We start from the raw sequence: 21,461 nt of genomic DNA on the forward strand, positions 1-21,461 counted from the left end.
CCCTTCTCCCGTATCCCCCAGAACCATTGGTCCTGTTCTTTTCATCTCCGAATTATTTATCCACCTGTCTTATTTAGATAGACATGCAGCTACATTAATAAGTGCAAAATCCAGGCAAAGCCAAATAAAACAACAAAGGAAGTGGAAACAATAACAACAGTAAAGAAAAATGACAATAACAAAAAGAAAGCCCCTGACAAAAATGGAAAAGCCTACAAATAGTTCAAGGTATGTTTGTTGGCCTTTATGTGTGTTTTCTAGTCGAGTCTCAGGGAGTGCACACTCTGTCTACAAAGTTTATTTTTGGTAGTCCCTGAGGATTTCATCACTTTGCTCCCATTGCTGCTCTGTTGCATGCCCTTAGTGTTTCACCCCAGCATGATGGGGTCAGGTTGTGCTCTATTCCCGCACTGTGTCTCCAGTGTAGTTCCCCGCAGTGTTATGGTTTAGTGAGGGATATCATGTCTTGTGGTGAGACTGGCCCTGTTGTCTTCTCTGTGCATTGTCTGCTCCAAGCAGAAGTATCGTTCTCAGGGCTTGATGGGCCAGGATGTTTTTTCCTTCCTCTCCATCCCTCTTAGATTCTCCCATGTACTCTAGTCCAATGCACCCCTCTCCTCAAGCTGTAGCCCCAGTGCTGTCCTCTGAAGTGAATTCTTCTGAGGGGGCAGGGTGTCCACATAGTTTGGATTGGAGCTGGCCCCGCAGACCTCTCTATTGGTTCCCTGGTACATGCTGAGATGTTGTATTCACATCTTAGTGCATCTGGTTAAAGCCTGGTCTCTTGCTCCCTCTCCTCGGGAGATATAAACAATACCCTCCTCTTGGGTGGGTTAGTGCCCTGCTACCATCTCCATCTCTCTCTCTCGCTCTCTCTCTCGCTCTCTCTCTCTCTCTCTCTCTCTCTCTCTCTCTCTCTCTCTCTCTCTCTCTCTCTCTCCTTTCTCCCTCTTATTTAGTTGACTGCTGCCTGTATCCCTAAATTTGGTTTGACCTCTGCCATCGTTGATGGTCTTCACCTCAGGGATGTATGTATATAGTAGCTTTCCCCCTATGCCCTGGGGTTTTTTTTTTAAGCTTACCTCGGTAATACTCATATTGTACTTGTTCTTTTGTGCTTGGCGTACTTCACTTATCATAATTTCCTACAGTTCCTCCCATGCGGCAATTGTGCTTCATACATACAGCGGAGTACTACGCATTCCTAAAAAGCAGCGATGATGCATTCATCGCTGCTTTTTAGGAATGCGTAATGCTCCGTTGTATGTATGAACCACAGTGTTTTGATCCATTCTTCTGTTGATGGAAATTTGGGTTGTTTCCAACTCTTTACAATTGTGAACTGTGCCACAGTGAACATTGGAGCACAGATGTCTGGCCGTCATTTGTCTCTTGCCTCTTCTGGGTATATGCCCAGTAGGGGGGATTACTGGGTCGTATGATAGCTCAATCTCCATCTGTTTTAGAAGTCACCAAATCGATTTCCATAATGGCTGTACGCACCTATGAGCCCACCAGCAGTGGACGAGAGTTCCTGTCTCCCCACAGCCCCTCCAACACTTGTTACTTTCTGACTTTTTGAGTTGGACTATCTCTGAGGGTGTTACGTGGTATATCATAGTTACTTTAATTTTCATTTCTCTCATGACTAATGATCAAGAACATTTTCTCAGATGTTTATTGGACATTCGGATTTCTGCCCATATGAAACTTCTGTTCAGGATCTTTTCCCACCTCCTTAGTGGGCAGTTAGTTTTTTTCTTATTGTAAGAATGCAAAGTATTGTAGATTTTAGTAGTAAGGGTATTGTCTGATGTATCATGGCTAAAGATGTTTTCCCAGTCTGTGGGCTCTCTTATTAGTCTCGGTGAATTCTCTTGATGTACATAGATGATGTATCTTCAGTACACCCCACTTGTCAGTTTGTATCCTTGCCTATTTCTGATAGCCTGTGTATTTCCTGTGCCAAGGTTCTCAGGTTTGTCCTCATTCCCTCACTAATGGTCCTAATAGTTTGGGGTTTTACCTCAAGATCTGTGATCTACTTTGTGGACAAATACCTGGAAAAACAATCCCTCCCTAGACTATCCCAGATGGACATCAAGAACCTCAACAGACCCATAGCAATAGAAGAAATAGACAAGGTTATCAAGGGATTACCAACAAAATAATCCCATGGGCCAGATCGGTTCACAGGAGAATTCTACCAAGCATTCAGGGAAGAACTTACACCAATCCTACACAAATCTTCCAGAAAATAGAAAAAGACGTCAAACTCCTGAACTCCTGTGAAGCTAGTATAACTCTGATACCGAAACCAGTTGGGCAAGGATCCCACAACACTCAAGAACTACAGACCAATATCTCTAATGAACATAGATACAAAAATCCTTAACAAAATACTGACCAGTAGAATATAAAAGCATATAAAAATAATTCACCAGGACCAAGTGGGATTCATACCAGGGATGCAGGGATGATTCAACATATGAAGGGCAATTAGTATTATTTGCCACAATGACACAAGAAAACTTAAGGAACCACATGATAATGATAGATGCAGAAAAAGCATTTGACAAAGTCCAGCACCAATTCCTGTTTAAGACATTCAATAAGAGGAATGGAAGTAAAATTTCTCAATATAATACAAGCTATATATGAAAAACCAACAGTCAATGTGGGAATCAGTGGAGAAAAGATGGAAACAATCCCACTGAAAAAGGGGACCAGACAAGGATGCCCATTGTCCCCACTCCTATTTAACATCATACTGGAGGTCCAGCTAACAACATAAGACAAAGAAAAGACATCAAAGGTATTTGGGGAAGGAAGAGGCAAAATCATATCATCGTTATTTTCAGATGATATGATTTTATATATCAAGAACCCTCAGAACTCCACAAGTGGAGAGTTGGAAGTGATAGAGGAATATGGCAGTGTGGTAGGATATAAGATCAACAGAAAGAAGTCTATCAGACTGCTGTACACATCAGACAAGATCAAAGAAGAGGCAATTAAGGTATAACCCTTTACAATAGCCAAGCACAAATTGAAATATCTGGGGATATACTGACTAAAAAAATAACAGATTTGTACAAGGAGAACTACAGAACACTATTACAAGAAGGCAAGAGTGACCTCAACAAATGGAAGAATATCCCATGCTTGTGGATTGGAAGACTCAATGCAGTAAAGATGTCAGTTCTGCCCAAGGCCCTATATAAGTTTAATGCTATCCCAATATGACTATAACCATCCTTCTTCAAATAATTGGAAAAGCTGATTATCCACTTCATATGGAAAGGGAAGAAGCTCAGCATTAGCAGAGAACTCAAGAAGAAGGACAAAGTAGGAGGGCTTTCTCTACCTGACTTTAGCACTTATGATACAGTCACAGTGGTCAAAACACTGTGGGTCTAGTATCATGACAGATATTCGGACCAATGGAAAAGAGCTGAAACCCCAAAATGAAAACATCAGCACACAGACAACTGATTTTTGATAAGGGCCCCAAAATTATCAAATGGGAAGTAGATGCCCTCTTAAGTGGTGCTGAAAGAGGATATCTACCTGCAAAATTATTAAGCAAGACCCTTACCTCACTCCATGCAGAAAAACTTCAAATAGTTTTACATTCATAAATTATTCACTTGATGTTCCAACAACTATATATATTTCAGCGGTTTCCTCTCATTTTGAGGTATCCCCCCTCAGCAAATGAAGGTCCTGATGGTTTTACTCCCTCAGACTTTATGCACATCATTGTGGTCCACTGTAATTTTAGAAGGCAGATCTGCCTCAGTTATATTTTGAGTGCCTTCCAATTTGGGGGACTTATCTTCTGTACTTCCTTTGACAATATTGTTTCTATTCATTAGGTTTTCCGTATCTAACAATATCTTGATGCTACCCATAAGGCTTTCAGTAGCTAGTTCCTCCTTCTGAATGGATAGACTATTCCTTCTTCATGATCCATTCTTAGTCTGGCAGCTCTGCTGAAACCTGCTCACTTTGGGTAACCGTGCTAATACTTGAAATACAGTGACATAGCTTCCAACATCACAGCAACACACAAGCCACCACAGAACAACCAGCAGACAGACAAGTGGTGGTATATTCTAATAGTAGTATGAGTATGTACCCATATTAACTAAAACGTCATTGTTAAAAAAATTCCTTCTAGGCTGTATCTGCACATTACATGCATGCTGTGATTTTGAAACAGTGCTGGACTTCACACAATAGTTATCGTACATGTTAATATTGAGACCATGCAGTTTAAACCCAAAGATGACTCTTAGTCCATGAATTTAAAAGAATAAAAATCAAATAACATTAATAACAATTATATCATATTAATGAATGTTCATTAAGAAGAAAATATTTAGTTGTGAAGATTCTTTATTAGGTGTTTAAAAAGTACCATTATCTTTCCTCAAATTAAAAAAAAATTATTATCCTTAAGATCAATTATTTTCTATCTATAACAAAGATTTGATTTATCAAATTTTTTCTGTGTAAAATTTTACTGGGTATAGGTCCTATTATAGTAATTTTTGCTTGTGTATCTAAGATTTTTCACAAGTCCAAGTTTTTGATACCAGATTATGCAGACCTATATATTTTTTTCTTTCAGCATTAAGCCTCTGTGACCCAATTGACAAGGCAGACTCCACCCCTTCACTCTTAATCCTCAAATTGACAAACGATTATATAACTACCTCAGCGCCTGACTGGCTTTAAGCTAGGCTGTTTTTGGCACTCTGGTGTTCATTATATTTGACAAAGTTTCATTTTCCCCAGTCAATTTTGGAGATTCTCCCTGAGTTATCATCAACATTTTATTTTACATCTTAGTTTCAGCCACAGTAAAATCTGTTCTTTGTAATTTATTGTGCACAAGATGTGTTTTCTGGTGATTATTTCTATGAATGAAATACTAGTGTGTTTGGACACAAGTTGAATTGCATGTATTTGCTTCTTAAATCCTGAGAAAATGTAGTAGGAATTATTTTGTTATTCTGAGTTGATCAGTTTTCCTGACAGGGGAACAAGCCCACTGTTATCAATTCAATTCCAACTGAAAAAGACTCTCTAGGACAGAATAGACCTGTTACCTTACTAACCCACAGCTCCTTATGGCAAAGAAACACGGATAAAGACAATGATCTGCTTAAATTAAGTGAAGCTTCATGATATTCTATATTTGAGGGGAGGAAACACTAAGTTATGGTATTTCTCACCCCTTCTCTCATAAGACTCAAGATTGACTCAATATCAGTGAATTTGGTTAAGGTTTGGGTTACTCTCAACTTACTGATTTCCCTCTGGCCTGGACTTCTAGTCTCTTGACAGGACAGTTCCAGGGGGAAGTCTGGCCAAACTAAGCTCTCTTCTTCAGTGGGACTTTCAGACAGGACAAGCTGACCCTCTGTTACTATGGCAACCAAGTGACTGAGATTTGTTTTCAAGTGGACCCCCACCTGTGTTAAGAAAAAGAGCCATTGAGCTGATCTTTATGGTGATTCAAAATACTTTAGATAAATCCTGTCACATGCTTTATAAGTTCTTGAATGATTGTGTGGAATTAAGTTATTGGGCACAGAACCAGCTAATGGAAACACATTGATGAAATCATTTTTGAGGGACATTAAATGGAACTTAAAATAAAGCTGAAATGGCTTTATGGATTTTCACTCAAACTGTTTATGAACATTTATTGCCAGTAAATTGTATTGTGTCAAAAGAAGGAATCAGTCGGTAAGGCTTTAATGGAAACCTTTATGAAATAATAAAATTGAGAATAATTTATTACTCAAGAATGGGTAGAGGGAGGGATGGGAGAATTCGTCCTGGAGGATAGTAGTCCACTCTGCCCTTCTAGCAATGTGAAAAATGGTGTGACTATCAGAACTGTGATAAGGCTTGGAAAGAAAATAGACCCTTTAGGAAGTATTATTAGCTCATTTCGTTGTACATGTGAATTATTCTTGGATAGGAGTAACTAGGGATTTAGCAAGTTCTAATTGAGGATTTAAATATTGGCTTTCATTCACATTTCATAAAAAGATGATCAAGGAAAGAGTGACTTTATCTACTGAAGTTATGCTCTAGGGCTAGGCTCTAGTGTAGCAATTAGGAGATTTTGGTCCCTGGTTGAAATCCCAGCTGTCCTCCTTCACACGTGACCTTTGGAAAACTACTTAACATGTCTGATCCTCAGATTCCACATCCATGAACTAGATGCTAGGATTTCTGTCTCACAGGGATGTTCAAAAAATCAAATTAAATACTAGCCTACTCACAGTTCTGAATTTAGAGTGTTTAAACGCTTTTAACAGACTCTCTGCTAGTGGGTTGCTGGTTCATAGCAACCCTCTAGGACAGGGTATAGCTATCGTGTAGGTTCAGAGATTTTAACTCTTTACGGGAGGAGAAAGCCTCACCTTTCTCCTGGTGAGTAGCTGGTGGTTTGAACTCATCTTGTGGTAAGCAGCCCAACATGTAACCAAAGCTACCAGGGCTCCTTATAGTGTTTAGAGAACACTATTTTTAATGAGCCATAGAGGACCCAGATAAGAGAAAAAATGAGTAGAGTCCATAAATACTTTGTACTTGTAGTAGTATTTTAGTAACTATTAATCATGTTTTGATCGCTCTGTGTCAGACATCCTCTCCATGCTCCTTCCACAAACGTCTTATGAGATATAGGTGCTAACAATATCCTTTCTTCACGGAGAGGGAAGTGAACATCATAAAGATGGAATCTCTTGCCCAAGGTTACTTGATTATGGAATGACTGCTACCTTCTCCTGGGAAGTCATATCTGGGCGTCTTACTTTCATCTGGGTACCAGTGATCAAAGGTCAACAGAAACAAGATGGAAAGTGTCTGGTTGGAAAGTAAGAAGGAGCTGAGGGAATATGAGTGGTTTCCCCTTTCATTTCTCTCCCACATCTAGAGCGCAGCCTCTCTGGCTTCTGCTGACTTACCAATTAGTAGGTTCTATTTAACATGGTTTAGAATACCTGGTTGTCATAAAATTTGAATAACTCAACTAATAACCAAACACATGGTGACTCAAATCCACCCAAAGCTACTTGGAAAGGAAGGCCTGGTGGTATGTTTCCCAAAGGTCACATTCCTGAAAACCCTATGGAACACAGTTCTGCTCCACACAATGGAATGGCCATGAACCTGAAGAGACTTGCCAGCTAGCAAGGAATTGGCTTTGTTGGGTTTGGTAGGTAGCTCTATTGATTTGGCATTCAGGAAACAAGTAAGATGCTACACACACTGACAGCGGGTTCTAGAATCCAGGCCATGCATGCGAGTCAAGCTCTAGCACTCAAGAGCCACCCAACTTTTTCTAAGCTCCAGCCTCTTATCCATAGAATTAGTAGTTTCCCTGGTCTGAGGAAGATACCATATGCCTATAAGTTGCAGTGTACTATAAAGACTCGAGTATTAAGCCTAAACAACCTTCTTTTTATTAGCAGAGTCCTTGTTTTAAAACTTGAACAAAAATAAACTTTGTAGTGTGATTTGGGGCATCCATTCAAAGCCAAATGCATTGTATGAGGAATTTTATAAAAACGAATTAGTTTTTCCGTGAAAACATCAGTACTAATTGGAAACGAATCAAGAAGACTTAAGAACTTAAGGTGGGAACTGACTACATTCTATATGATTTCATCCCTGGTTCCAGGAAGTTTACAATCTAGTTGAACAGTTGAGATAAAAGTTTTCAAAGAATGTAAAATGCATCCCCAGTAAGTGTTGTAATTGGTTTACAAATATGTATTTCCAGCTAAATAATGCACCTCATGTGCAGCCACCACCCAATTGACCTTGGAGGCCTATGTATTTCTACGACACTGAACAGGTTTCAGTGGAGCTCTCAGACTGAGATGGACTAGGGAGAAATCTATTTTTGTAAATCTACTTCTGAAAATCAGCCAGAGGACACCTTATGGTCAAACTATGAACTGATCAGGGGGATGATAAAGAACCAGCTAGTGTTTTGTTCCATTGAGCACAGGGTCATCATGGTTCTAGGCAAGTAACTAGCCCCTGGCAACAGATCTGTGGAAGGGACTGTAATGGAGCGTGTGGCATGCAGAGCCCAGAGGATGGCAAGCAGGATGATGAGAGCAGAAACTGAGGACTTGACCCCAATCATCCAAAAGAGACCTCAAACACCTAGTGAGTATCGCTTGGGTGCTAGATAACTTTGCTGTATCTTTAGACCTTTTTAGAAGGAGCTAGAGGTTTCGTGGAGCAGAGGGCTTCCAGCTGCAGGGATGCAGCTCCTCTTAAGCTTTGTACAGACATCAGAAGGGAGAGATTAGGTGGGTTTTCCTCATTATACCTGGCAAGGGAAGGAACAGGCAGAGCACAAGGTTTGGATGTGATAGAAGCAATGTCAAGGCTCATTTTACATGAGACAATGTCATTCAGCCCTTCCGATGAGTCACCTGGGTAAATGCAACATATATCTTACTGTGCGTAAGAATTGCCCACAATCAAAAAGTTGTGAAGTATCTAGTCCTCAGCTTCAAAACCATGCAAGTTGATGGGAGGAACAGATAAGCAAACCAGATGGAAACTAATTTACTGCAGCCGTTAAATACTAAAAATTTAGAAGTAATGGTTATTTCTGTGGCAATCTTGGTAGAAGAAGGGATATGAGCTTAGAACCAATGAGTGTGAACAGTGTAAAACCACGAACTGTCCTTCCACTACTGAAGGGGAAGATGTACCTTTTAAAACTCTAAGAATTTCAAAGTTAAGTGTCTTTGAATTACAACTGTGGCCTGTTGGAGTCTTACGATAAAAGAAAAGTTGGAGATGGTACAGAAAAGTGGGGAAGGTCTTGCCATTGAGCCTCAGACTACCCAGGGCTACATTCTGGTGATGCAAAAGTTAATGTGACTTCAGCTCACCTAGGTTATCCACCAGGTAGCAAGCAGGTGTTGGTTCTGACTCAGGGCGCCCCATGTGTACAGCGCAGAGCTCTTCTATAGGGCTTGGAAGGGTATGACTTTGGGGAAACAGATTACCAGGGGTTTCTCCCTTGGTGTCTCTGGATGAGTTTCCACAGCCTACCTTTTGGTCGAGTGCTTAGCTGTTTTTGTCACCCTGGGACTCTTGCATACTTACCAAAGGCCCATGCAAAAAGTGTTTATTATGGGAAAGGTATTCAAGTGTGTGTGGAACAAAAGCTAACTTAGGCTCACAGTCATGGTCAGCTACAAGTCGAGACATTTCTATTCAGTTACAGAGAATGCAATAAAGCTTAAATCACCATAAATGCATTTAAGGTTCCTCTGTCTTTTCTTCATAGCTTGGTAGTTCTTTTTTGTTTTTGTTTATTTTGTTGTTAATGTGTGACTGAGACCAGGGGTGGGGAGTGTTGTTACCCGGGAGAGCAGTCACCTTTCCAGAAACCCAGCACCAGACCCGTCCTTTCTATGGGGCCTCCGGCTGGATGGATTCAAACCCTCCTGGTGCTGGGTACTAGCTTAGGGACAACCATTCCCTCACCTCTCTCTACAGCAGAATAATACTCCACTCTATGGAGGTCTCAGAGATCATTTATGCACTTACCTACTCGAGAACATGTTGGTGCCTTATAATTTGGGGGCTATGATGACTAAAACTGCTGTAACATTTGTGGGGGGGAACGCCTAAATCACAAGAACAAAATAAATACTTTATTCAGAGAACAACAGCGATGAACACTGTTTTGTTTGCTTATTTCAAACATTCATGTCACAAAAGAATCAAAGTCTGCTTCAGTTTACTTTCCCTCCTTTTACAGCCACTCAGACCAGTGGTTAGAACTGAAGGGTAAGGAATTGGGAGCATTTTTAAGGCTGTGACTCTTCTCTCAGTCTCTTAAAAATTTATATATAAATAAATAAAAACCAATTAAAATTATCTTTGTTTATGGAGTATAATACTCACCCCCCCAAAAAACGAAAAGAATCATTTTCTGTGTAGCTGATTTCATCTAATCTGATCAGTGACAAGATCCCATGAATCACTTTGTATATGTGGATCTTCTTTATCCCTACACCCTCGCTCTCTTCTCTACCTGCCGCCCACCGCAGCCTCACTCTAGTCTGTAAAGTCTTGTCCTTCGGTGTGAAAATCATTTTTATTTTTCGTTATATTGCTTTTTAATAGCAGTGTTATTTATCTTCATGAGGTTGACCTACTTTGCTAAGTGTGGCATACTCTAATTTTGTCCACGTGTTAAGGTATTTGACAGACTCATCATTGTTTTCTTTAGGATGCAAAATATTCCACTGAATGAATGTATCAGTTTGTTTATCCATTCCTCTATAGTTGAAGTCTTTGATTGCTTTCATCTTTTGCTGTTTTAAAAATGCTTCAATAAATATTTGTGCTTTATCCTTTTTTCTTTATAGAACAAGTAGAGGGAATGTAGGATCATAAGGTATTTGAATTTGCATTTGTTTTTAAGTAGTGCCGAACTGATTTCCATAGTTAATATAATTCTACAATCCCACCATCAATATATTACTATTCTAAACTCTCTAGATCCCATCCACCATTTATTATTTTCTGTTTCTTTGAATTTCACTAAGAGTGTCAGTGAGAGGTCATATAGCATTGTTGTTTTAATTTCTATTTCACTTGTTACTAATGAATGTGAACCTTTCTTCATATGATTGTTGGCAACTTGGACATCATTTTTAGTAAGTTGTCTGTCTATTCATGTCTTATGCCCATTTTTCCCCATCATTTTATTGGGGTCTCTTACAGCCCTTATTCTATACATCAATTGTATCAAGCATATTTGTCCATATGTTGCCATCATCATTTCCAAGACATCTTCTGCTTGAACCCCGTGATATAAGCTCCTATTTTTTCCCCATCCTTCCCCGCTCCCATCCCTCTGTATCCTTGACCAATTATGTATTGTTATTATTATTTCATATCTTACACTGTCCTTTGTCTCCCTTCATCCACATTTCCTTTATCTGCCCCCTACTTGGGGTTTAGGGGGCTATGTATCCAATCTTTGTGATGGGTTTCCCCTTTTCTCATCCTTCTCTCTTACCATTCCCTTGCCCTCTTGATACCGCTATTCCCATTACTGTCCCTAAGGGGTTTATCTTTGCTGAATTCCCTGTGTCGAGAGCTCTTATCTGTACTAATGAGCATTCTCCAGGCTAGCCAGATTTGTAAGTTAGAACTGGCAGTGGGGGTGGGGGAGTATTCAGGAACTAGAGGAATGATGTGTGATTCTTTGGTGCTATACTACACCTTGACTGAATCATCTCCTCCTTTTACCACTTATGTGGGGGGATATTAGTTTGGATCTCCACTCCAACCTCCCCTCTTTTGCATTGATATAGTTGTTTGTTTTAGATCTTTTGATACCTGTTGTCTGATCCCATGGACACTTCATGATCACACAGGCTGGTGTGCTTCTTCCATGTGGGCTTATTTGCTTATCTGCTAGATGACCACTTGTTTGACTTCAACCCTCTAAGACTCCAGATGCTATATCTTTTGATAGCCGGGCACCATCTGCTCTCTTCAGCACATTTTCTTATGCACCCATTTCATCTTCAGTGATTCTACTGGGAAATTGAATATCAAAGAGTGCCAGGTTACAGAACAAAGTGTTCTTGTGTTAAGGGAGGCCTTGAGTAGAGGCCCAAAGTCTGTCTGCTATTTTAATACTTATCATATACATATATGTAAATTGACCTATATACCTTTCATTATATATTAATGTGTGCATGTATATATGCCTATAGTTATACCTCTATAAATAGCTTTTGTCTCCTACTACTTTCCTCTATTTCCTTTCACCTTTCTCCTATCCCACTATCATGCCTACCCTCCATTCAACTCTCAAGATTTCCTCTCAGATACATTGTTCTTGATCAAGTCCCACCGGTTATGCCCATTTTTTATTGAGTTACTAGTATTTTTCTTATTGAAATGTTGTAGTTTATGTATAGATTTTGGAAATCAGCCCTTTTTCTATTGTTTATCATTGCTGAAATATTTTTCCTAGTATGTACCTTCTCCTAACTCTTTTAATTGTCTTTTGATGTGCATAAATGTTATCATTTTTTAATTGTGGAAAAAAATCCCATTATCTTTTTAAATTTATTTTTTAAATAATTTAGAAGGTTCCAGTTCTCAGTTTTGTATTCAAAAGTGCTGGCATCTTCCATTATATTCAGAAGTATATTTCTGCCTTATATTGAGGCCTAAAGTTTATCCTTATTTTCTCATTGATGGTCCTATGGTTCTAGGATTTATATTTCAGTCTTTAATCCATGTTTAATTCATTTTTTCATATTAAGGGTCGGTCTTGTTCCATGCTTTTGCAGGTAGATATCCAATTTTTCTAGCACCATTTGTTGAAAGACCTCTCGCCTCTGCACTTAATGTATTTTAGTTTTTTGTGAAAGATCAGGTATCTGAAAGCACTTGGTGGTATTTCTGGGTTCTCAATTCTACCCAGTTGGTCTTCGCATGTATCATTGTACCAGTAGCAAGCAGTTTTGATGACTATGACTGTGCCGTAGGTTTTTAAATCTGAAAGGGAAAGCCCGTATACTTTGCTATTTTTTTTTAAGAATTGTGTGGGGTTTGAATGAGAATTGCATTGAATTTGTAAAGTGTTTTTAGTAACGATGACATTTTCACTATGTTTAGTCTTCTCATCTAGGAATAAGTGTGGGTGAGTGTCTTTTAGTTCCTTGCAGAGTGTTTTAAAGCTTTCATTGCATACGTCTTATTCTCTGAGAAGTCTTGTTCCTGAAGAGTCTGTCTTTTGAGTAGTTATTGTAAATGGTGTTTTGAATTTCTTCTTTGGTGTCATCTTCTTTAATATACAAGAATCTAACTGACTTCTGTAGATTGATCTTATAGCTTGCTACATTGCCAATTTTTTCAATTAGTTTGAGCAATTTTTCAATTGGGGTTTTTCTGTGTGCAAATCGAGTTTTATTTCTTCTGTGCCATTATAGATTTCTTTAATCGTTTTGCTGTCTTACAGCTCTGACGAAACTTCCAGGATAATCTTAATAAGAGTGATGATAAAGGGCAACCCAATCTGGTTCCCTTTCAAAGGAGAAAAGTTTCATTTTTTTCTCCACTCAATGAGATGCTAGCTGTTGATTTCACATACATGACCTTTGTTATGTGGGGAAATATACCTTGTAGTCTGATTTTATTGAGTTCTTTTTTCAAGAACAGATGTTAAGTTTTATCAAACACCTTTTCTGCATGTTTTAATATAATTGTATGGTTCTTATGTGGTAGATTAAATTGGTTATCTTTATATTATTAAACCATCCTTGCATACCTAGTATGACTCCCACTTGATTGTGATTTTTTTTTATGCTTCATTGAATTAGGTTGGCTAGAATTTTGTTGAAAATCTGGGCACCTACATTCAGCAGGAATATTGGTCTAAATCTTTCAATTCTGTTGATGCCATTGCCTAGCTTAGGTATCAGTGTTAGACTTATTTTAAAAAAACACAAATAAAAAACAGTTTGATAGTATATTTTCTGTTTCTGTATTGTGCAGTAGTTCATGTAAGATTGGTATTAATTCTTCTCATCTGGTCCCAGACTTTCTTGATGTTGGGAGTCTTTTTAATGACCTGACCTATTTCTTCTTGTATTGCAGGCTTTTTGAGATTGATTTCAGTTGATTCTGTTGTAATGCCTCCAATTTCATGTCTTATTCATAATATTTGCTTTATCTACCTTTCCTTTTTTAGTTAATGTTTTTGAAGCACCAACTCTTTGTATTGTTTTCCCCTCTAGTTTGTAAGAAAAAATTCTGATACATTTTTTTTTTTACTTTATTCTTCCCGCTCCCCCTAGTGTCTGAGGAAGTGTGCTGGTGATGTTTCAATTGTAGTACTACGTGCTAAGGTGTTTAATTCTTTCTTCCTTTTTGATGTGTGTATTTATTACAATAGACTATCCTCTGAGTGAGTACTGCTTTCATTGTTTCGCAGACATTTTGATATGCTGTATTTTTGTTCTCATGTGTTTCAAGGAAATTTTCAAGTGTATTCTTTATTTCTTCAGTTGCCCCATGGTTTTGAAATAATATGTTGTGCAAACTCCATGTATTTGATGTTTTGAGGTTAAGCATCCTGTGCTTGATTGCTCAGGGGTGGTCCAGATCTCAGGCTGCTGAATTCTGTGAGCCCACCCCCACCCCCGTCCCCCTCCAAAGTTCCTTTATAAAGGGTTACACAGAGGCTCAGACTTCCCAGCCATATTGGATTCCTCATGATGTGTAAAACATTGTTCCATTTACATTAAAATGCGTACTTAATGGAGGCTGTGGATATATTGAAAAAGCTGTGATGATGTATTTGGCTATGCACTGAAGTGCTAACCACAAGATCAGTGGTTGGAAGCCTTCAGTCATTACACAAGCGAGATATAAGACTGTCTACTCCCATAAAGACTTGAGTCTTAGCATCCAAAGGGTTGTCATTCATCGACCTATAGGGTCACTATGAATGGGAATCACTTGATGGCAGTAGGCATTTTTTGTGGATGGGTGCATTGGATCATTGGTGGCACCGTTTGCTGAGGATTTTACAAGCAAAATATGGAGTGATGAGGGAATAATCAAAAGAAGATGCCAGGCATACACAGAGTCAGTGTACCAAAAACAATTGATTGATGTTCCACCATTTCAAGAGATGGCACATGATCAAGAACTGATGGCATTGAAGGGGGAAGTCCACGCTGCACTGAAGCCATTTGTAAAACAAAAACAAACAGGCTCCGGGACTTGATGGATTCCAATTGAAATGTTTGAACAACTGAATGTAGCCCTGGAAGCACTATAAGAAAAGTGTAAGACAGTCACCTCGCCAATGACTGGAAGAGATCAATATCTATGGCCATTCAAAACAAAGGTGACCCAACAGAACTGTGAAATCATTAAACAAAACAAAACATTAATATCACAGGCAAATAAAACTTTGGTAAATCTAGCCCTACCCTAATCTCAGAGCAATTAGTTCATGTGAAATACCCTGCTTGATGTTTACCCTCATGAAGAGATCACTGAAGATATGAAGACTATAACAAAATGTAGCAAAGAAATGAGACAATGCTCAGCAATCAGAAAGAATAGCTCCTGGGCTAGGGTCGTAAGGCGTGTTTTCCAACAAGCAGCCAATCTAAGTGAGGGATCAATTAAATCCACATGTAAGAAGCATGCCAGCCTGTGTGATCCAAGGATCATAAATAATGATATGTGAATCTGAAGAGGGATTGATAACAGATTAAATTGTGTATACCAGTTTGCCGAAGGCTATGGATAACAGTGAATGCCCACAATCCATTTGCAGGGTCTGCAGGTGGATTAAGTGTCTGATGAATTCCCTCTCACTATAGTGAAAGGGATGTAAATAGCCTCATTATCAGACAGAGTATTGTAATGTTGATTATGGCAGATATAGTTTGATTACAATCTAATATCATTTGATCTCTTTTTTGACCCATTTTAAACTTATTTCAGTTTTGGGTTGTTTTTTTTTTTAAGAGAAGGGGAAATATACTCAGATTAAGCTTCCAGTGAATTCCCTCTGATCAGACACCAGAGATTTGAGTATCCTTGCTGTCATTCAGAGTACATAAGAAAGTGAATTATTGCAGGTGCAATTAGGTTAAAATTTGACCTTAACATTTGACCTCCCTTTGGGCCTATTTTTAATTTTTAGTTTTTTAATAAAACTAAAAAACTGCTTTCTTTTTATGGAAGTTAGACGATTTTATATCAACTTGAAGATCTATGAAAGTTAGGAATAGAATCCAACTTGTCAATCACGTCATAGCCTGATTGTGCCTCCTTGGGGGGGAGGGGGTTGTAGTATTATAAGGAGAACCCTGGGAGTCTCCTTTCTCTCTCCCCCTTCATCTTCCTGCTTGCTGGCCATCCTTAATGCTATAAGATCCCTGCCAAGCTTCCACCAACCATGGATCCACATGACTCTGTACCCATTTACATGTGATCTTCTTGCACTCTGCATCATTACATCTGGCTGCAAGTCTGAAGGGCTTATGGACTAGTATTAGACTGATGAACTTGAGTTAGTGTGACAGTTAGGTTTATTGTGCCAACTTGGTCAATAGGAATATATGGGATTAATGAGGTTGGAGTTTGATTGGAGGACATAGAGATAAAGGGTTCTGCAAAGCCCACCCACTTCTCGCTTGTTCTGTGGTGATCGGACCAGTGTGTTGCTGCTTTAGCTACTTCTCTGACTCCACCTGTGAGCTGTACTATCTGTGGGCCAAGCCAACTCATGGATCGTGTTGCTAGGGCTTGAGGCTCCTTTGAGACCTGCTTTGTCATGTTGCTGGCGCATCCGTCTCATGAGCTTGAGGCTGGTGGATCCTATCATTTTGCATTGCTTGAATTTGATATCCCATCAGGGCCTACTTCACTATGCTCCCAAACTACTAACTGTTACTGACTCACGCTGCTGTTTGCTTCCTGTGGGCAGACTCTGCCTGCCTTGCCTTAGGGAGGACTCTGCTTCCTTGACCTTTGACCTGGCAGCCCACATGCATTGAAGGACTTCCAGTACATTAATTGTTCTAGAAGTGATTTGAACTGAACCATCTGTACTGCTGTGTGGATTAATTAGATGTTAAATTCCTTCTTGCTGAATAAACCTATCTTCTTACATACATATAGTCATTGAGTGTCCTGGTTTTGTTTCTCTAAGAGAACCCTGCCTAACACAGATAGACAGCTGGGATATTTTCTTGATAGGTGCTGATATATAATCATGCCTTGTTATAAACCTCTTTCTTATACACAAATGAGTGTCACTGCATTTGCTTCTCTAGTCAACCTGGCCTAACACACCTTTCAATTGAGTTTTTTCCCTGTTGTACTTTGTTATTGTTTTGGTTGTTTTATATGTTTTTCAGTATGTGAAATCCAGGATAGGTAAATCTACAGACACAGTAACTGGATTCATGGTTTCTTGGTGGTATGGCAGAGGAGCTTGAGGGCAAATGGGAAGCTAACAAAAAGTGCTTGAGAAAATGTTCCTAAAATTGGTTGTAGTGATGATCGAACAACTTTTTAAAATATGATTGAATAATGGAGTTGTATGATACGTGAATGATATGCCAATAGAACTATTAAAAAACTTTGATGAAGAGAATTTAGAAAAGGTTGCAGCAGTACCTTGACAGGGAGCTGCCAGAGATTTAAGGTGAATGCAGTAGAGGATGTGGCATGAGAGATATCATTGCTAATGTCAGGTGGTTTATGGTAGAAAGCAGAGAATACCAGAATGGTGTTTACTTGTGCTTCATTGATGATACTAAGGTATTCCGGAGTGTGAATCCTAACAAATATGGATCCCATTGTGAAGAATGGGAATTCTGGAACACTTAATTTGCTCATGTGGAACTTATATATAGACCAAGAGGCAGTTATTTGAACAGAACAAGGTGATGTTTAAATGCAGAAAAGGGAAATGTCAATGTTTCCCTTAGTCAATCTGTATGTTGAACAAAAATCTGAGAAGTTAGATTATACAAAAGAAAAAGGCATCAAGACTGAAAGAAGACTCATTAACGACCTGTAGTATGCAGATGACACGGCCTTGCATGCTGAAAGCAAATAAGACGAGATGCACGTGCCAATGAAGAACAATAACTTTTATAGCCTTCGCTGTGGGTTGCATCTTAAGGAACGTGGATATGAATAAATAAGACTAGAGAAGAATTAAGGCTTTGAATTATGGTGTTGGCAAAGAATATTTAATATCCTATGGACTTCCAGAGAATGAAACAATCTGTCTTAGAAGAAGGATAGCCAGGATGCTCCTTAGTAGAGAGAATGCATCTCACATACTTTGGACAAGTCCTAGGAGAAGGGCATCTTGCTTGGTAAGATACAGCGTCAGCAGGAAGAGTAGACGGATTGGTCTAATGAGATAAGCTAACTCAGTGCCTCAAGCAGCAGGCTCCAGTGCAGGAATAAGTTAGAGAATGCACAGGACTGGGTGGTGGTGATTACTGTCATCGATAGGCGCTGTCAGTTCAGTTCTGTGTCATTTTGTCCCCATGTGCAAATAGAACAACAGAGTTTGTTACAAGGGGGAGTTGGTTTATGTATTTTACTAGAATCAAGCTTATGCAAGGATAAATCTAGATGAGGACTATCCGTGGTCAGTAGAGAATGTCTAGGCCTCCTCACATTGCAAACAACTTCTGGAAATTCACATATACAGGAAAAATATTATCCCCTTGCAGCATCAAAGAGTACACTGATTGTATAAAAATAAACACTTCTTACTTTAAAGAACTGGATACTGCCTCAGCTACCTTTAATTGAAAATCTAATGCCCAGTGTAATTGTGTGTGATAAACTGAGCTTTAAATGATTTGGAAACACTTCGGAGTGGACAAATCAGATAATAACAATCTTTATGGCTGGAAAGAGTTAGCTGGTGTTGACAAGTCGTAAAGATAAAAGCCTATAGGACAATGAAGAACTAAATATCGAGTTTGGGTCAGGAATCGATCCTAATGCCCAGAGTGGAAAAGCAATGCACTTCAAATGATTTCTCCTAGTCCTCTGTTGGGTTCAAGATAAGAGAGGTGAACGTTATTTACTGAAAAACTTGTGCTTGTCATTTGGCAAATACCTAACAATGTTTCCTACCCTCTGTTATAGTTTGTGCCCTGCACTGCATTGAGGGGGTTTCTGCCGCTCTTTGTGGAAACATTTCCAGCTGCGTGGTTATTCATAGTTTATGAGGGAGAAAGAGTCAGTTCATACCATTTCTAGCCACTTTCATTTAATTTTTTAAAAAATGATTCTTCCTTTTTAAAACTCATGATTGCATTTGCTTAATGGCCTCACTCTGGTCTCAGCAAGAATGTTTTCTAAAGAAATTCCTGATTTTTTCAAAGGCCCTTTGCATGAGTGGGTTCCGTGCTCCTCTAGCGGGAAGCCCTCAAGCCAGCGGCAGAATGTGTGTGAACTGGGCCGGGAAAGGGATTCACTCCATTTCGCTCCAATCAGTGTGCTGATTGTGCCCCCAGGTGACGTCTCCAACGCCTCCAACTTGTGTTTGCTTTTTTTCTTCTTTTGTTCTTTCAGGAGCAGAGGGTACAGTGTTCCCTAAGTCTATAGAAACTCCTAATGTCAGGGCAGACCCCTTCAAGGAACTCAGGTAAACTTTTGACTTTGGGTCGCGTTGACGGGTGGCTTTCTGTGCATGCCAGCACAGCTGGCTGTGGCTGCATTTTGCATCTACAATGTCATGACAGGAACACAGAGCCTGGGGAGGAAGGGTGGGGCGAAAATACGCCAAAACCAAGAGAGGAGGCTCTCTGGCAGCTAGAGAAGAGGGAAGCACTGGACAAGGCGGGGGAGAGTGTTCTAACTGTGCGGTCCACAGAATTCACTGGTTTGTCATGTGGTTGTTTCCTAAAGTACTGTTTCCCCCAACAGTTTTATTGGCATGTTTTCTGGAGTAGTTTTATCAAAAAGCTAGCCTGTAGAAATGAGGGAAGCAGTGCTAGATGATCTACCTTCTATGGTGGAGGCATTCCACCTGCTCGTGGTCAACCTTTGGCTCTAGATGAATGCAATTCTGTAGAACAGAGAGCTGCCTCATTGGGTTTCCCAGAGTGGAAGTGTATGGGAGCAGGCAGCCCCATCTTCTCCTCTGGCGCCGCCGGGTAGTCAAAGGACCAGCCTTCCAGTTAGCGCCAAGTGCTTAACTACCGCGCTGGAGGGCTTTGTAAACAGATAGGTAGCTAGATTGAGAGGGACGTAGATAAGTAGTTAGGGATGTGGACAAACAGACTGTGGGAAACTGCCTAAAAGACCGTTATAGAACAAAAGGACCATTCCTCATCCCCAAATGAAGTACATAAAAAATGGCACATGAATGCAAACGTAACTATAAATTTTCTTATATATTAATCACAGTGATGAAAAACTTGGTGAACACTGACTTCTTCACTGTCGATATTACTGTTTTAGCTAAAATTAATCATTAATAACCCTCCCCCTAAGATCCAAACCCACTGTCATTGAGTTGATTCTGATTCATAAGGACTTAATGTATGGGTTTTGAGACTAAATCATCAAGGAAGCAGACTGCCTCATCTTTCTCCCTCAGAGCAGTTGGTGGGTTTGAACTTTTGACTTTGTAGTTAGCAGCCCAACCCACAGAGCCACCAGGACCCTACATAGCAAGGACGACTATTCCATAATGGGAATCCATTGCAGAAGTCATATCTGCAATTTCAGGATGCAGTTCCGATCTTTGGTTTGTTGAAGCAGGAACAGCCATGGTGGAACTAGTGTTTCCCCAAAGAGAAAAGTGTTCTCAGTAAGTGGAAAACGTATCACCTCATTCCAAAAGCTGCTGCCTTCATGCAAATCCTGTGAATTTTTATAAATGCAGGGAATTGCATTGGACCCGAGGAAGAGGATAATTGGTGGGAAATGAGAAGTTATAGATGGCAAACCCCACAGACAGCAAGCTGTATTTAAGACGACACACCTCCCTGCCAGGTTGCACTAGCACGACTGTTTCTAGGACAGCTTCTATGAGCCAATAGTTACCAGACTCTGCTGTCCGTGTTTCGTTTTAAGTACTATAGCTGGAATCTTTTAAAGAAATCTTCTCAAGGAACCTTGTATTTTAGGATTGCGGGAGAACTCATTCTCTGAGAGCTCAATAGCTCCTTATATCAGAGATGTAAAAGCATTTTCAAGACAAGCTAATGGATGTCCTGACTCCCTTTCTTTACACAACCCTCCTTAAGAGCCAGTTTCTTTCAGAACTAGTCAGTAATTGGTGCTGATCAGCCCTCAAGAACAGTGCTGTCTTAAAGAAGCCGAACTCTAAGAACAAATCATATATATATATATATATATATAACAAACTCTCCTTAATCTGGGAAACTTGGGAAATATAAATGGGAAAGCATTTAGGCTAACTTGACTTTAAGCAGATAACACTTTTGCTATAAAATCAGCAACCAAAAAATAACTCTCTGTGCTTTAGCCCCCTCAAAGATACATCCTGAAGAGCAGAGAGCGCTTGTTCTCTTAGCTCCTGGGGTGTTGTAGACATCATTAGGGTCCTCTGTACATGAACTAGGTGCCTTGTTGGCACAGGTGTTAACGCACTGGACTGCTAATCAAATGTTCAGTGATCAAACCCACCAGCAAGAGTAATATAAGGCAATTTACTTCCATAAAGACTCCAGGCTTGAAAGCCCAATGGGGTGCAGCTACTCTGTCTTAGAGGACCACAAGGATGCACTTACAAGGTTTCCATTCTTGCAGGGCAGGGAAAAGTAAGTAACCTGTGGGAAACCTGGAACTTGCTTAAAACAATTAAGCCTCCTAAGTTCACAAGGAAATCTCCC

The 21,461-nt window shown here is 39.7% G+C and overlaps 1 protein-coding gene across 2 annotated transcripts in view; it reads left to right on the plus strand.

Moving 5' to 3' along the window:
• SGCD (sarcoglycan delta) overlaps positions 1-21,461 on the plus strand; it is a 517,919-nt gene that overhangs the window by 364,957 nt on the left and 131,501 nt on the right. For both annotated transcript variants that reach the window (XM_075541882.1, XM_075541881.1), the window contains exon 6: positions 19,171-19,243. In XM_075541882.1, coding sequence (XP_075397997.1) covers positions 19,171-19,243 — 73 coding nt within the window. The remainder of the gene's footprint in view (positions 1-19,170; positions 19,244-21,461) is intronic.

Source organism: Tenrec ecaudatus, chromosome 2 (assembly GCF_050624435.1).
Source record: "Tenrec ecaudatus isolate mTenEca1 chromosome 2, mTenEca1.hap1, whole genome shotgun sequence".
Taxonomy (NCBI): domain Eukaryota; kingdom Metazoa; phylum Chordata; class Mammalia; order Afrosoricida; family Tenrecidae; genus Tenrec; species Tenrec ecaudatus.